This window comes from Octopus sinensis, linkage group LG17 (genome assembly GCF_006345805.1).
Source record: "Octopus sinensis linkage group LG17, ASM634580v1, whole genome shotgun sequence".
Classification (NCBI taxonomy): Eukaryota; Metazoa; Mollusca; class Cephalopoda; order Octopoda; family Octopodidae; genus Octopus; species Octopus sinensis.
The window spans coordinates 42,953,754-42,970,992 of NC_043013.1; the positions used below are offsets into that span (position 1 = coordinate 42,953,754).

General features: G+C 36.5%; 2 protein-coding genes across 8 annotated transcripts in view; one reads left to right on the forward strand and one right to left on the reverse strand.

Moving 5' to 3' along the window:
* The window catches only part of LOC115220688 (scaffold attachment factor B2), a 66,079-nt gene extending 63,660 nt beyond the window's left edge, over positions 1-2,419 (reverse strand). The window contains exon 1 of one of the 7 annotated variants that reach the window (XM_036510520.1): positions 2,088-2,419. In XM_036510520.1, the coding sequence (XP_036366413.1) occupies positions 2,088-2,222 (135 nt within the window). In that variant the 5' untranslated portion in view covers positions 2,223-2,419. The remainder of the gene's footprint in view (positions 1-2,087) is intronic. The other 6 variants (XM_036510519.1, XM_036510517.1, XM_036510515.1 and 3 more) reach the window with 6 other exon arrangements.
* A 5,567-nt stretch (positions 2,420-7,986) lies between these two features.
* Positions 7,987-16,283, forward strand: LOC115220740. The gene is made up of 2 exons (XM_036510214.1): positions 7,987-8,207; positions 14,511-16,283. Exons 1-2 carry the CDS (start codon positions 8,067-8,069, stop codon positions 15,330-15,332), a joined length of 963 nt encoding a protein of 320 aa, XP_036366107.1. The 5' UTR covers positions 7,987-8,066; the 3' UTR covers positions 15,333-16,283.
* The last annotated feature ends 956 nt before the right edge of the window (positions 16,284-17,239 follow it).

Genomic DNA, 17,239 nt, shown 5'->3' on the forward strand with positions numbered 1-17,239 from the left:
AGTTTGGTCAAAAAACAGATTGAATTCTTATGTGGGCTGTTAACATTTAGGTAAAAAAATTTTTAATGAAAAAAAAAAGCTTTTAAAATTTCAAAAGTGAAGTTTGTTAAGAGGTAATAGCTGATTTTTTTACTTAAAAATTTAACAATTCTTCTCTAGTTCATATAAAATGCTGTTCTTGCTTATTTTCAAACCGATTTTCATCGTTTCAGGCTCGGTAAAAGAAATTGCTGTTGGATACAGATGCGCAAATATTAAAATGTCACGAAAGAGGCGGAAGGACAAATCTTATGTTCAAAAACGGCTTTTTGCTTTTTTTCCCTGTTCTATTACGACCTGCGTGAAGTATTTTCATACCTAAGTATAAAGAGAAAATATGGTTATTTAAGGGTCTGGAAACTGATTAAAATTATTTTCTTTCGTAATTGTTTCAGCTATGGAGAGAAGGCCGGAACATTTGGAGGAGGGAGACGGTCGATTACAATGACCCTCTGCTCAACCGTTACTTATCTTAATCAACTCCAAAAGGATAAAAAGCAACGTCGACGCCGGTGGAATCTGGGCATACCTAATTAAGTATGGCCCCGCCAACTTTGCTTCCTCAGAAGTTACTGGTATTTTAATCAAAATAAAACTATTTTTTTTTGTATTTAGTCAACCAGCTTCATACACATACACATATATACATAACCTACACCATCTGAAGCATACTTCTAGAAAATTTTATTATTTTCTTGGAGATTATGAGGAAACAAAGTGGATAGGAAGGGAAACAATTAGATATGCCAAAATTTGAACTCAGGACATAATGCCACAAAGCCTTTTGCTCAGCGTGTTAACGATTCGGCCAGCGAGCTGCCTTTATTTTCTTTTACAATATCGTTTATCAGCATCCAAAGTACACGAGGTGGCAGGATCGATGTCTGCACTTCAGATCCTACACGTTCTGATTTCAAATTCTGCTGAAGTAGCTATCAACTTTGCCCTTTATCTTTTATTAGTCGATAAGATTAGTACCAGCTGAGCACTGGGTCAATGTAACTGATTGACCCCTTTCCTCACAAAATAGCTGACCGTCTGCCAACACTTGAAACCGTTATAGTCTCATTTTCGTGGCTAAATAAAAAGAGTTCAGAGGCAAATTGAAACTATGATTACATACTTATACGAGTCGGAGGGAGTTTTAAAAAAAATAGTATGTAAAATTGAATTTCATGGGAATTAACGTAAATAAGGAAGTGTTAATATAGCCTTGTTTTTCTCGTTTAAATTTTCATCTCGTATAGAAATAGATTTTTACAGTATGCCAAATTTCTAAAAGAAAAATAACTAAAATGAAGAATAAGTCATGGAGGAGGACGGGAGTTCAGTTCTAAATGTGAATTCCAAATATTTCAGATTGCGGGATATAATAAAATGGGTAAAACTAACGAAAATACAAGACTTTAATTATTCCTTGAATTATAAGTTTCAGAATAAGAAATATAATGAGAAAAAAATTGCTTTATATGGTGATGTTTGTTAGTAGAGACGCGAAAGAGAGAAGAGTGATTTTTAATTTTGGGGTTCTTCTAATAAGCTTTCTCCCATTATTTTTAAATGCGTGGTGCAAGAAAAAAATTCATAAATCGCGGCGAAAACAGTGAAAATCCAACTTTTGTGGGTGAGCTTTGAGCTTGTTTCGAAACTCCGCCATTACGCATCAGTTTTTCGCCGTCCGTTCACAACTGATATTATATTCCATTAGATTCCCGTAAATAAGGGAAATGCTGCTGGTGACCAGGGGTAGATAGATATACAACGAAGGACTTTCATACTTAGTAACAAATAATCAATTATGCTTTTATAAAATACAAACAAAAGTCATTATAACGGTTTGTGTTTAAAATGGCTACAAATGACTTTCGCCACAATGAAACCATCAATTTCTTTCAACACTCATAGGTTTATTTTGATCTGTTAGACATTTTTGCACGAGTTTTGAAGGTTCAAGAAACCTCCAATATTATTATAATTATAATACTATGTTTTTATATATATATATATTATACATAATAAACACCGTCGCTCATTAAGATCGCTCTTACCTTTTCTAAACGTTCCAACAACACGGCCTTTACTCCAGTCTTGTCCAGACCTCGTTTCTCCAGTTCACTGCGGAGATCCACAACCCTGAGATCTATTAACTTGTCACTGGAGATCTCACCACTTGCACTGGCCATGATATATGTAAGTGAATGTCGAGATTTGTTTAATCCACTGGTTTCACGTTGAAGCAGAAACTTGGTTAGGACGCAATTCTGTTTTAATATTTTGCTATACAACAGTTAACTCCCTTCTATCTGTGGTGACGTTGAGGCTACTTCTTTTAGTGTTGCCACCAGATGGCACAAGCGTCAAACCTTAATATCCGTCATATTCCTAAGAGACCCCCCCTCCTTCTTCCTCGAGCTTTGTGCTCTTTTACGGAACTCTACATTCCCGACAATTTTGTCACAAGGCGGAAATCGTATCTTGGTGGTTGTCAGATTTGGACATTTTAAAACGAAGTGGAAATGTTCAAATTTGATATTTCGCTGTAATTTGTCACGTAGAATCTGAATTGAATTATTTATTGTAGAAAAATATCAGAGAAGTGTCACAAAGTTTGATCATTTTTAGCCAATCAGAAAACAGGAATGTGAAGTCGCGCGTTTTCTGCCTGATAAGATAATTATTTGTGAAAGTAAGACACGAAGAGAGTTGTACGAAGTTTTAATAAGTTTTATTGAAAGACGTTATGTAAAACGAATAGTCGAACATGTAAACAACTGAAAAAGGGGGAAACCTCAACGAAATCTTTTTGTGTAAAAGTCGGTGAAGGAAGTGAAGAGTAAAACGCGCGTGGTCAGACGCACACACGCACCGATTGATTTTCATGTCATGAGTTGAATATTAAAACACTCGTACAATGTATTTATGTATGTATGTGTATATGAAAGATAATGGGAGTACATACGTGTATGAGTGAATACATATACCTAAAGCTGAACATGCTGTCACACGTTACACCCGTTAACCTTCATATACACGAGTGTGTCTCGCGTGTGCTTTTATTTTCACTTCCCTCACCGACTTCAAAATAAATACCGGCTTCGACAGTAAATAAATAAAAATTCTTTACGGAAATTGCCGAACAATCAGCTGGAAGAAAATAACAAGGTTGAGATCATAATCGAAGCATTACTAGTTCATGTAAATAATTCGAAAATTCAAAAACGAATGTTACTTGGAGTTTATCAAAGAAATTACAATTTTCTCCCGCTTCACATACTCGCAAAAACACGAGTCGACCATGGAACGTTGGGTTCCACCGTGTCGTTTTAGAGAGATTTATGTGCTTTCAGCTTATGTATGGGTTATATTTTCAAGTTAATAAACTCAACACTGAAGTTCATCATCCTATGTCGAAAATTGTACCCAGCAATTTGCGGAATGTGAGAGGACGACCACAAGTCACAGAAACTCCCGGTCTAATAGGTGTAAAAAAAAAAAAAAACCTGTAGAAAATGAATATGAAAACAAAAATTTGCGCAAACGTATGAGGGTTGTGGGGAGAGGACTTTCGGAAAATTCACATGGTCCGATTTTTTTCCCTCATAGCTTTCCTGAAAATGGACATTAGTGAAATTTTACAGAAATACCTTTATAGATTACGATTATAAAGAAATTTGTGGGGAAAATGTTTTCCGAAGGGGTGGGGATAAGATTCGCGGAATATTCACACGATCCGGTTTTTTCCATCATAACTTTTAGGAAAAATGGTTATCTTTTAATGAAAGCTTATACAAATACTTTTCAAACAGCATAGATTACGAGTATAAAGAAAATTGTGGGGAAAACTCTTTCCAAAAAGGTGAGCAGAGGAGTTTCGGACCAAGAAGACCATACAAGTTGGAATTTCTCCGCTTTGACGGGGATTTTTCCAATTGTTTTTCAGCACAGCCTTCAAAATGATGGGAAACATCTTTTTATGAAAAAACCGTTTGGAAAATTTTATGATTTTTTTTTTACTCTCCTCCCCACTTAATACCAATGGATCATGCGTTCTTCGTTGGTGGAATATAAGCATTAATAAAAAAAAATTTCCATTTAGCAAGACTTCCACCCGTCCCCCATCCAACCATCCTTAAAAAAAATTTTTTTCGATCCCCCTACCCACCCACTTTTCGGCTACGGAAAATACGAATCTGCAAAAAAATTCACAAAAATCGGCATTTTTAAATTACCACCCAACTTTTCCTTCATTTTAAAAACTTTTTTCGGAAAAAAATTTCCAACAATTTTTGTAAAACTTTTTTTGAAGATTTTTTTTTTTTAAATATACGGAAAAATACGGACATTATTGATTCGGACAAAAATTTGAAAACATTTCTATCGCCTAGTTGGCGACGGAAACGTGTGCTACGACAAGCGAAACATCGCCCTGTAGTTTCTTTATAATTATAATCTATGCCGTTTGAAAAGTATTTGTATAAACTTCCACTAAAAGATATCCATTTTCCTAAAAGTTATGAGGGAAAAAATCGGATCGTGTAAATTTTTCCCAAATCCTCTTCCCCGTCCGTTTTGTGCAAATTTTTATTTTCATATTCGTTTTCTACACATTTTTTATACCTATTGGACTTTTTCATTGTTTGTTTTGGTGACCGGGAGTTAAAGTAAACACTAACCAATTAGGAAATTATTGTTCCTCGAACAACCGACTGCCTTATATCGCTCATGAAAACTTGTGGTGGTGCAAGTGTCAAATTTGCACGCAAAAACAGGGCAGACTGGATGAGACTACAGCTTTGATTGTTACTATGGAAACAGATACCAAAGTGACATTTATGTGCATGAGTATAGTGATGGCTGTCGATTGGTTAAAATTACCTCAAATTTGCAAACTTTTAAAAGGTATTAACTTTTTATTAATCAATTTTTGATGAATTCCACCGTCATAGCATACAAAACGAAATCGTTATGCCAAATTGGAAAAGAACTAAAAGAAAATTGAAAAAAATGTGAAATCTATAGTTTGTTTCTTGATTATTCGCAAAAAGCATCGAGGAATTATCCTTCTTTAGTTGTTTACATGCCTTTTTCACATGACTTTATTCATTAAAACTTCTTAACTTTTGATTTCATCGCCTAAGAACGGATCCACCAGACAATTATCACATGACGCAGAAAATGCGAGGCTGCCAATTCCTGTTTCCTGATTGGCTAAAAATGATCAACTTCGGACCTCTGCAAGGTCTAATTTTTTTTTTTAATCTTGGAATAAATGAATCGCCAATTCTGATTCTGTGTGACAAATTACACCAGTATACCAAATTTGTAAATTTTCATTTAGTTTTCAAATCTGTGACAACATCCAAAAGGATCCAAGAAGATTTTTACTGACTAGTTGGCAGCAATGGCTAATTTGATTAATGGATCAGTAAGAATGATTTGCAGCTCCCACCGACACACCTCTCTAAATACATCTTTCCCTACTGTTCTCCTACTTTTTCCGACCAACATAATTTTCACCATCTTTCTTCCTGCATCTCCACTTCCCCTCTCTTTGAAATCAAGGTCCTTACTGACTTCAATGTCTACAACTCAACTGGGCTTCCACACTTTCCAGGTGGAATAAACATCGGAGATGCTTTGTCTCATGCTGAAACAGTAGTAGCTACTCAGAGATGGTGGACTCCTATCTGTACATTAAATACATCATTGTACTCATGGCTCTTACCTTCCAACAGCACCCCTGTACATGGCGTGTACTGCTTTCAGAATCTGTTTGTTGATCCCTAGCTCCCTCAATGGCCATCATATCACAGAGAGGTACTCAATTGAAGACTTTCTCTAGATCAATAAATGCCAAGAACAATGGCTTGTCCTTAGCTAAATACTTCTCTTGTAGTTGCCTAAATATGAAAATAGCCTTTGTGCTGCTTCTCCCCGGGACAAAGCTGAAATCACATTTCATCTAGTCTAATTCTGTTCCTACTTAATTGGGTTATAACTCTCTCTGCAACTTTCATGATCTGGTCCAGCAATTTGATGTCGCTATAATTACTTTTATCTAAGGCTCTCCCTTGCCATTGTAGCAACTGACTATGATGCTGCGGCGCAAGACATTAGGGACTACGCCTTCCTGAATAACCTGATAAACTAAATTCATATTAATTTTCCGAAACTCCTCTCCCCAACCCCTCGCAAAAATTCTTTCAACAAATCTCTATATATTCAGAATCTATAGCATCTAAGCGGTATTTGTTGAAAATTTCATTAAAAAATATCCATTTTTCTGTAAGTTACGAGACAACAAAGTCGGGGAATGGATACACATCTGCAGTGATACCTTTACTCTTTTACTCTTTTACTCTTTTACTTGTTTCAGTCATTTGACTGCGGCCATGCTGGAGCACCACCTTTTAGTACTTATTCTATCGGTCTCTTTTTGCCGAACCGCTAAGTGACGGGGACCTAAACACACCAGCATCGGTTGTCAAGCAATGCTAGGGGGACAAACACAGACACACAAACACACACACATATACATATATATACATATATACGACAGGCTTCTTTCAGTTTCCGTCTACCAAATCCACTCACAAGGCATTGGTCGGCCCGGGGCTATAGCAGAAGACACTTGCCCAAGATGCCACGCAGTGGGACTGAACCCGCAACCGTGTGGTTGGTTAGCAAGCTACTTACCACACAGCCACTCCTTTATATTTCACGATTTTTATACCTTTGTAAACGCGTATGCGCTCCTATTACTACCCTGACAAGATATTGGGCAACCAGCACTTACAACTGATCCCGTAGTTTCTGCCTTTTTAAGAGAATCACTTCGGTTTCACAGAATTCTCCGAAAATAGCAGACGAATTTTCATAGACCTGTGTTTTTATGGGCGACTCGTGGTGCAATAATTTTAATAACTTCAAGGCAGAGTTCCACAATTGACACGTTAACTCAAGATACGTGTAATATTCTCAATTCTTTGCCCGTCCATAAATTCATTAAGATTGCAGTAGGTATTAATGGTATGCTAACTAAAAATTCATCTGGTGTTATCCGTTTGTCGTCCTGCACAACTGAGGATATTGTTCATAAATTGAAAAATATCAGTTCAACTGTTAAATCAGTCAACCCTTGTTGGATTCGTCACACTGACACTTTTGTCAAATTTAGCGTTCTTAAAACAGAAAAAGATTAAACAATTTATTATATAACTTGAATAAAATTATTAGACATTTAAATTCTACATTATTGGGTTCATAGATAGTTTCCTGGCACCAAGACCATAAAAAAAGGAGCAGGAAAGGTGCACCATTGAGACATCACATAAAATACATGTTTAAAAAGTTATATGATGGCCTGCATGCCACGTCTGACACCACTATCACGTAGATTTGCTGTAATTTTTTTGTTCAGATATATGATACTACTAGCAGTATCGCCCGGCGTTGCTCGGGTTTGTAAGGGAAATAACTATATAAGCATTTTTAGAGATGTAAAGTATAATAGCCATCTCAATATGGCTAACCACAAAGGTGGGGTGTTACTGTAGATTTTTACGTTCTGAGATTTAATAAAATTTAGAGAGTTACTTCCCTTATATATGCCAAAAATGCATTAAAAATGGGAAAAATTGATGGTAAATTTTTTTTTTAATCGTAGACTCATCGTAGACGCGCGCTAATACCCAGAAGGGCTCGATATGAATCACGACTACAAGATACCCGGTTCTGGTTAAACTGCACCGCAAAATGTGGGAGTAGTTAGGAATCTAAATCGTAGGAGACAGACGGCACACAACCTCACTTTTATATATAAAGATAACTTGCACAAAACGTGTTCTGCCATATATACGAGCGCAAGCGACACCTGGTAATGCAAGAAAACGGTAAACAAGAAACTGAAGGCGGGTAACAGTATCCACGCGAAATCGCAACGTTTACACGATTAGGATTTCTGAAACAAACACACAGAACCATCACACATATATATTTGTGCATATATACATATATATTTATATATAATGGCTACTTTACTGAAGGAAGTTGGCGATGAGAAAGAACAGAAGGAAATTGATGATGTGAAAGAACAGAAGGAAGTTGATGATGAGAAAGAACAGAGGGAAAGTGAGACACGAGGAGTAATAACTTCTATCAGCAAGCAGGTATTTATGGTCATTTTTATGTTTGTGTGTTAAAAGGTGGCATAGACAAGCTGATAGCGAAGAGAGAGATTTTGCTCTGACAAGCTTATACGATGGAAACTCTAACATGGTCACTCGACCAGTTAAATATAGCAGTCAAATCTTGACCCTTTCAGCATGACTTATTTCAAATTTATAATTTTCAGAGAAATTCGTTTGGAAACTCCGGATAATGAGTATTGGGCGAACTTTCGGTATAGTTGTCACAAATAAAACGGAAATTTTAGGGTTTTCTTTCTTTTTCTCGCTGTTGTTATTTGGTAAATTTATAGCCACCCCACCGCCCCCGATTTCTAAGTAAAATGTTCTTTGCGACATGTCCGGAGGTCAGATTGGTTGATAGCGCGCACACACACACACACACACAAAATGGCACCCTAAAGATTTTGGCCGAGTTTGGGATCAGGACGCAGACATAAGTTGGATTTTCTCCGTTTTGACGGGGATTTTTTTCCAATTGGAAAATGATGGAGGTACATCTTTTTCTTACGAAAAAAAAAAGGGGGGGGGGCAGAGTTCGGATATGTTTTCATCGGGAGTGGAATTATTTAATACACTGCAAGTAGATTGTTTTCTTCACTTTTTTTTTTAAGGAAAACTTTCTTCAAGCAGAATAAAAAAATGTGTTTGTTATCGGCATTTGAACGCGCGATAGACGGCGTTATTTGGCGTTGTCGCAGTTCAGTAAAGCCGTCTCTGTGAGGAAAAATACTTTTATGGAAAAAAGTCAATTGACGGCCTTCACACTTTTTCATATAATCCTAGACTTCATATGTGAAATGTCAATGACAAGCTGCATGTCCATTTATAATATTAGCAGAGAGACACCACGAGTATTGCAGAGAAATATGTACCCAAAAGGCAAAAAAGAAATGGATACTTGAAATATATGACAACCCTGTAAGGAAGGGTTACCTGCAACTTGTTCTTGATCGAAAAGCAGAAACACTGGAAGAGGTCATTATTGAAAAATGTTGGAGGGGGTTAAAATATTGAAAAAAAAAATTATTGCACAATCATATTAATTTCATTTTGTGCAGAAGACAGAATCGAAAAGATTTTGTGAAAATACGCAAAAATAAAAAATGTTATGAGGGGTTTTAGCGTGTGCTTCGAGCCGCCAAAAAAAGTTTTTGAAAATTTGTGATTTCTTTTCACCGCCTCACTCTAGACTGATTTTGGCACTTAACAAGCTTGGGAGAAGCCTTTTCGTTAAAAAAAAATTTAAAATATTTTCAGACAAAAGGTGTTGTTTTAAAAGAAATTTGGCTGTTGTTTCTAGCACATTCCACGACCACCTTCCTCGTTGAAAAACTATGGAGGAAGGGGTCCTCCACAAAAACAGCAATACATGACAAAGGAAACGGGTAAGGTAGTCGTGTATGTACTAGAAATAACAGTCAAAGATGTTCTCCCAGCATTTCAAATCCCGTCGTAAAGGAAAAGAACTGGAAAAATGCCGTCAAAACGGAAAAAATCCAACATGTGGACGTCATGATCAGAAACTCCGCTAATTTTTTTTTCCTCACTGAAATTACCTAATATGCAAAGTTCCAACAAGAAGGAAAATGGATGTTAAATGATGATGAAGAATTTCAGACTAATCTATATGAAAGGAGAAAATATAAGCATTGCATACCGTCCTCCTGACACAATTAACCACAGAGATTACTTCAGAGATGCTTTGTCGCTCATAAGTCTAACCCTAGCTGAGGCCAGGACATGGGCCAATGTACTTTTGACAGGGGTCTTTAATTTTCCTTGTCTTACAGACCTGTTTCCCTTGCATCTAAAATTATCAAACACCCTGTCTGAAGAAAAAAAATAATAACACACCTGGAAGAAAACAGCTTAGATGACACACGGCATGGGTTTTGGACTGAACGAAGTTGCCTGTTACAACTATTACAGCATCATGACACTACCCTCAATAATCTCTTGAAGGGAAAGAGCACTGACTGTTAATACTTTGATTTTGTTAAGTCGTTTGAGAAGATGGATCATGGAATCATCTGTCATAAGTTAAATCTTGGTATCACAGGAAACGTTGGAGAATGGCTCTTTAACTCCCTATATGGTAGGAGGCCAACCTGTTGCTGCAAATGGTTTTCTCTCTGCTCAGTTACCTGTAATAAGTCATACACATCAGGCAATGAATTATGCTGAAAGCAAAAATATGAATGGCTTGAAATTTACTTCATCAAAATTACATCTTCTCCATTGCTGAGGGAATACACCCAAATCGCAATATTTGACATAAGGTAGCATAATGATTCAGACCACTAATGACATACAGGACTTAGGAATAATCATGTCAAATGATGCATTTTTCATCAGCCATATTATCAAACTAACCTTTAAATGCAGCCGACTCATAGGTCGGCTCCTATGAACTTTCATGACAACCAGTAGTTAGATTAACAGTATGGAAAACCCTAATTCTGAGCAGATTAGATTAGTGCTTACAGTTTTAATCTCCTAACTCCTCTGGTCTCAAGAAGAAATTGAAGGGTAACAAGGAACGTTCACCAGTAAAATACCTTCGGTTAAAAGCCTTATTTACTCAGAATGTCTCTAATTGCTACATCTCTACTATTACATACTTATGGAAAATTGTGGAGGGGCATGCTCCAAACTTTGGCATTGGAGGGAATTTTAATGCATAAACTCTTATATACTGTCAGCTTCCACATACACTACCCTCAAAATCATGAGCAAAAGTACTATATTGTACTAGTCTCATACTTAGAGGTTCTCAACTGTTCAACTACCTATCTATATTAATCAGCTACATGAAAGGGACTTCTAATGAAACATAAAAAAAAAAATCATTGCATATACTCAATAAATGACAATACCATACTAGTCAACCATTCACGGATGCACTTGGGAGTTCACCTGCTAGAAAACTCAATCATAGACCATCTTCCAGTCAAAATAGTAGAAAATAAATTAAGGCAGTGCTACAGCATGGGCGCAGTACTATCATTAAAAGAATTCCTAATGGTACCACTGACCACAATCTTTCATACCATTGCCAAATATGTGTGTATATATATATACATCAGACTGGAACCAGGTACAGCTCTCCAGTTTACCAGTTCCAGTCAAACAGTGTAACCCATGCCAACATAGAAACTGGATGCTAAATAATGGTAGTGATGATGATGATGAATATTTATATCTATCTATCTGTGTATATGTGTATATATATATATATATATATATATATATATACAAAAACAGCTTAAAAGTGACCCTATTGGGTGGCTTTTAAGCTAGCCCCTGTGGAGGACTCTTCATTGGACCTTGAGCCCAATAATGACATTTCATGCATTGACTACATATCAAATTTTATTAAACTTGACCAATATTTTTCAAGCAATGAACAATTTTCATCAAAACAGTGATATATATTGACTTGGAACTTATTGCAAAGCTTCATGATAAACATTTTTTGTCTTCCCATTCGAGGCTCAGTACAGTTTTTTTCTGTCTAACCTCTTTCTGTTGATTGTTTTCAACCATCACCATCACCACAACTGCCATCCACACACCATTCAGACTTCTGACGCCACCAGCATCAGTACTTTTGACTTCGTCACCTTCCTCCCACACCACCATCACCACTGTCTTTCACATTCCTCACTCTCACCGTCATGCTTGACCGCCTCAGCTACCACCATCATCACCATCGCCTCTGCCTCTATCACAACTACAGCTCATACTATTACTATCACCCCATTACCATCTCAGCTGTCAATCTACTACTGCCTTCACCGTCTCTATGCCTACTATTACTCTCACCCCAGCAAGCAGAGAAGTGTCATTGAATATCGAGAGAGGGTGTGGGGTCAAAGAAATTCGTTTTGGCATTTATTATAGATATACTAGAAAAATAGCAAAATATGTTGTATAGGAATTTGTTATTCTAAATTCAATTTATTCTTTAATTGGGAAATTAAATCTGAATTCATAATGCAAAATAATAATAATAAACGAAAATACTAAATTTACCACTTTTATAAAAGGAGATAAATTCTACCACATATGTTGAAGGAAATTATGTATGGGCTTTTGGGTAAACAACATTCTTTGTTTTCTGGTTTGGAGTGTTGGCAAATAATTCTTGCAAACTACCTACCCTGGAGCAACCAACATTAAGGTGACCATGAGAAAAGCAAGCCAGTAGATTTCAAAGAGTGACCTTAAGCTTTATTAATAGACATTGCAAAGCAAAGTCACACTGGGAATTGTGTTCATTTGAACTCAAATGGCATGTCTGTTGGTTTGATTGGAATTCTTGGAAAGAAAGCCTCTTCCCCAGAGGTACATCCATTGATGATGGTAGCTTCTGTCGCATTAGGTGATAATGTCTTCACAATCAACCTTGTCCCATTGCATAATTTAGGAGGATCTAAATTTCTTAGAAGCAATATTGGGACTCCTACCTTCAGAAAAAGTTAATGTGGAGGAGTTCCAGGTGGCTCAAGTGAATTAAGTAACTCTGTTGAGTAATGGACAGCTTGATTTTCATCAAGGACCGAATCAACGGATTTGTACTTCTTAATGACAGTTGGAATCTTATAAATTCATGGTTAATCCTTGCTACTGTCTCATATTTTGGAGCAAAAATTGCCGGCACACAGCCATTTATGTGAATTTTGATGATAGGTTTATTGTTGCCTCTGGTGTTCTGTAAGGTTTTACCAGGAGCTTCCATTGCCCCTCTATGTGACATGGTGCATTCATCCCAAATGATAAGGTGGCATTTAAAAGCAGAATGAGCTGTTCGTCCTGCTTTTTCCTTGTGTGTGTGTGTGTGTGTGTGTGTGTGTTTTGATATTAAAATTGGAAAAATCCACCTTGTTTATAAAAAGTTTTAACCTGGACTTGCACTCTCCAAGCCACTGGACAGGCTTCTTTCAGTTTCTGTCTACCAAATTCACTCACAAGGCATTGATCAGCCTAGGGCTATAGTAGAAGACACTTGGAGCCCAAAACCATGTAGTTGCAAAGCAAGTTTCTTAATATATAAATCATTCTTAAAGACATCACCACAGTCTGTTGAGCATTATAAAAGCTGTTGTTTTTCACTGACAATAAGTGTTTCACATATGCTGTGCTATGTTTGACTTCTCTTGCATACATCCCTATCAGGATATATATTATCCAATTTTGTCGACAAATGTCCATTGTACTATCTACAGGAGCCTAAATAACTCAGATTCAGCACTGTCATATAGAGACATATGGACACACATTGTAAATCATACAAATCATTTTATACTCATTTCAATTGTGGTTTGAAATATTGTCTAGAATTCCTCATATTAGTTTCCTCGTAACCATTTTTATAAATATGGACATTCTGCTGAATATGAACCTTTTGTGATAGTTAGTTATTTTGTGATAGTTATTTTCTGTTAACTTTACCTTGTCTTTGTTACGAGGATGACACTAATAATGGAACACCCTTCCCATGTGATGAGTGGTATGTGCTTGTCATTACAAATACTGTGTAAGAAACCGAGTCATCAAGAAGTCAGTCAAAAATAGTCATGTCTTTACTTGTCTAACTATACTGCTATACTGGAGTGGACATTATACAGTCCAATGTTGGATTACAAGTCTTCTAAAATGAAATTTATATATAGGTGCAGGAGTGGCTGTGTGGTAAGTAGCTTGCTTATCAACCACATAGTTCCGGGTTCAGTCCCACTGCGTGGCACCTTGGGCAAGTGTCCTCGGGCTGACCAAAGCCTTGTGAGTGGATTTGGTAGACGGAAACTGAAAGAAGCCCGTTGTATATATGTATATATATATATATATATATATGCGTGTGTGTCTGTGTTTGTCCCCCTAGCATTGCTTGACAACCGATGCTGGTGTGTTTATGTCCCCGTTACTTAGCAGTTCGGCAAAAGAAACTGATAGAATAAGTACTGGGCTTACAAAAGAATAAGTCCCGGGGTCGAGTTGCTCGATTAAAGGTGGTGCTCCAGCATGGCCGCAGTCAAATGACTGAAACAAGTAAAAGAGTAATAGCTTCATAACATCATTTCATGTATGCATTTGTTTTCTTTACTTTGTTCTGTAATTTTTTTATATTATGATGTAATTTCAAATTTCTTGTACTGTTTCGATTTGTTGAAATTAACAATTTTTTTGTAAGAATTACAAACCTTTTGATATATGAATTACTCTCATTTTTATCTCTAGTCTACCTCTGCAACCATCATCTTCATTTATTTGTCCTTTCAGGATTTTGAAATTCCAATGCCTACAGCTGAAATTCCTTACACTCGCTCTATCAGTAGCTTGACCATTCCTCCTTTCTTCACCAATTACCCTGATCTCTGGTTTGTCCAGGTAGAGGCACTGTTCCTGATAAACGGTATTACATGTGAGGCTACTCGCTTTGCATATATTGTTTCTTCACTCCCATATAATGTAATTCAGAAAGTACGTGATCTTCTTGTTGCACCTCCGAATTCTGTGAGTTACGCTACATTAAAGGAGGAGCTAATTAAACGCACCTCTATTTCTCAGGAGGAGCGCTTTAACCAGCTTCTTTTTGGGGAGAAACTTGAAGACCAAAAACCTTCCCAGCTTCTCCATCATATGCGGTACCTACTAGCTGACAACACCATGAGCAAAGAATTTTTTAAAGAGCTTTTTTTTGCAAAACTTCCTGCCAAAACTAAAATGATATTAGTAGTTTTTAAAAATCAACAGTCTGTTGAGAAACTCGCTGAAGTAGCTGATCGCATTGAAGAAATCACTTCCTCAGCGTCAACTGTGACTAAAGTGGCAACCAAGTTACCTGCCACAAGCTGTCTTTCACCATATAACTCAAAGCCTGAAAAAGAGGATTTGCAAAAGGAAGCACTTCCAATACAAATCCAACCATTGGAGATAGACAGAGTAAAGTATAGAAGCAGTAGTGAATCTTCTTGTAGCTCCAGTTTGTCCAAATCTGTTGACTGGAAATGCTGGTATCACAGGAAGTTTGGTAGCAATGCTCGCCACTGCGTCCAACCTTGTTCCTTCAGCCCAAAAAACAATACCAGGTATTATTGGTAATAGATTTACTTGGCCAGACCCCTTACAGCCTACTTAGCATTATAAAAGCCTTTTTTCAAAATTAAAAAAAAAATTTTTTTAACAGCCAGTATGTATTACATAGGTGCTGTACTCTTTTGATCTCTCTTACTCTTATAATTTCTATAAAGGCATAAACATCTGAGAAGAGCTGTCTAACATCCACACATGTCATTCAAGAATCAATGTTTTCACATGGACTGATACTCTACTAAGTAATAAGCCCACTACCCTAGCCACTGGGTGTTGTGCTATGCCTTCATGAAAAAATTTTTTAATCCTATGAATATATGCACACACCTAAATCATCTTTTAATGCTCATTTTTTTTTATTTGAAATATGAGGGTTGGCTAAAACGTTCATAGACTGATCAAGATACTCTCATGTGATGTGATCAAATGAGGTTTATTTTTAGACATAGCACTTCTTGTGGGCCACACATTTCTTCTATTAGTATTGCAGTGCTTGGATCCCATTCATGAAGAAGCTTTCATCCTGCTGTTCAAAAGATCATTAACAACAAATATGTCATTATCACTGTAATACTGGTTCCTAACCAAGTGTTTTTCATATTAGAGAACAGATGAAAATCAGATGGGACCATATGAGGAGAATAGGGAGGGTGTTCAACCAGTTCAAAGCCACAGTCATCTATTGTAGCCATTGAAACTAACGATTTGTATGCTGGAGCATTGTAACACCACGATGCCAAATTTTGTCCAAGAGAAGTCGCTACAAGTTACTTTGAAGTCTTCTTTGAACAGTCAGATGTCAGTTTTACCTGGAAAGGAACAATGCAGCTATTACTAAGAGTTGAAGTGGATGTATGCAAGATTTCACACCTAGCATCACTCTTTCATAGTCAGCCTATGAACTTTTCAGCCCACTCTTGTACTGTCAATAATTTTTCCTCAGTTATTCCATTAAGTTCCATGCACATTTTCATAAATACAAAACTTCTGATGAATATGGACTACATTTATTTTCTGATGTACATTTATTTTTGTTACATTTTACATCACCATCATCTTGACATCCTATACTATATTTTTTAAATTTCTTCATAATAGAATTAAAAGAATTTTGCTATAAATTATTATCATTGTTATCTCTTACTTCTCCATCTCTACAATCATCATTTTCATTTATTTATATTAAAAGTGATATTGCTCATGTAATGTTTATCATTTAGGACATGAAAATAGAATATTGTTTTGTTGTATATGGTTGTGCTGCCACGAACCTCTTTATCCAAAGTGGTGGACTTGTCAGCCATGTGAAGACAGAATTACTACTTGCATCTGAAAGGACCAAGCAATTAAATCTAGTACATCTTGTGTGTCATCATCATTGTTTTGATGTCCATTTTTCATTGGCTAGGCGGAATTCATTGAGGTAGATTTTCTACTGCTTGATGCCTCTTAATGTCACCAACCTTCACCTGTTTCCGAATAAGGTAAAATTCCCTCTGGTCCTTCAAACATGAACAGCATAATAGCTGGATATGCTTTCACAGAAGACTGCAAACAAATGACATAGTATGACAGTGATACTCATTTTACAACTGTCAGATAATATCAAGACAAAGAGATTCAAACATATACTTACACACACATATATACAAACACTCAGGCCTATGATCAGCTTCTATTTGCTTCTGTCTAGGAAGCAAAGGAAATGACTACCATTCCCCTCAAACTTTGCTTTTGTAATCTGGTTATAAGTGTTTTGAAACTGACCTATTTTCCATTACATTTCAGACATTCAGCATTGAGTTGCTGAAGCAGAAATGTCATTATAGCAAATATTCTGCTCAACACCACAGATTTGCTTGTCAGTTGCTTGACCATAATAACCTCTTGAGTATGTCTCTTAGTGGCTGACTATA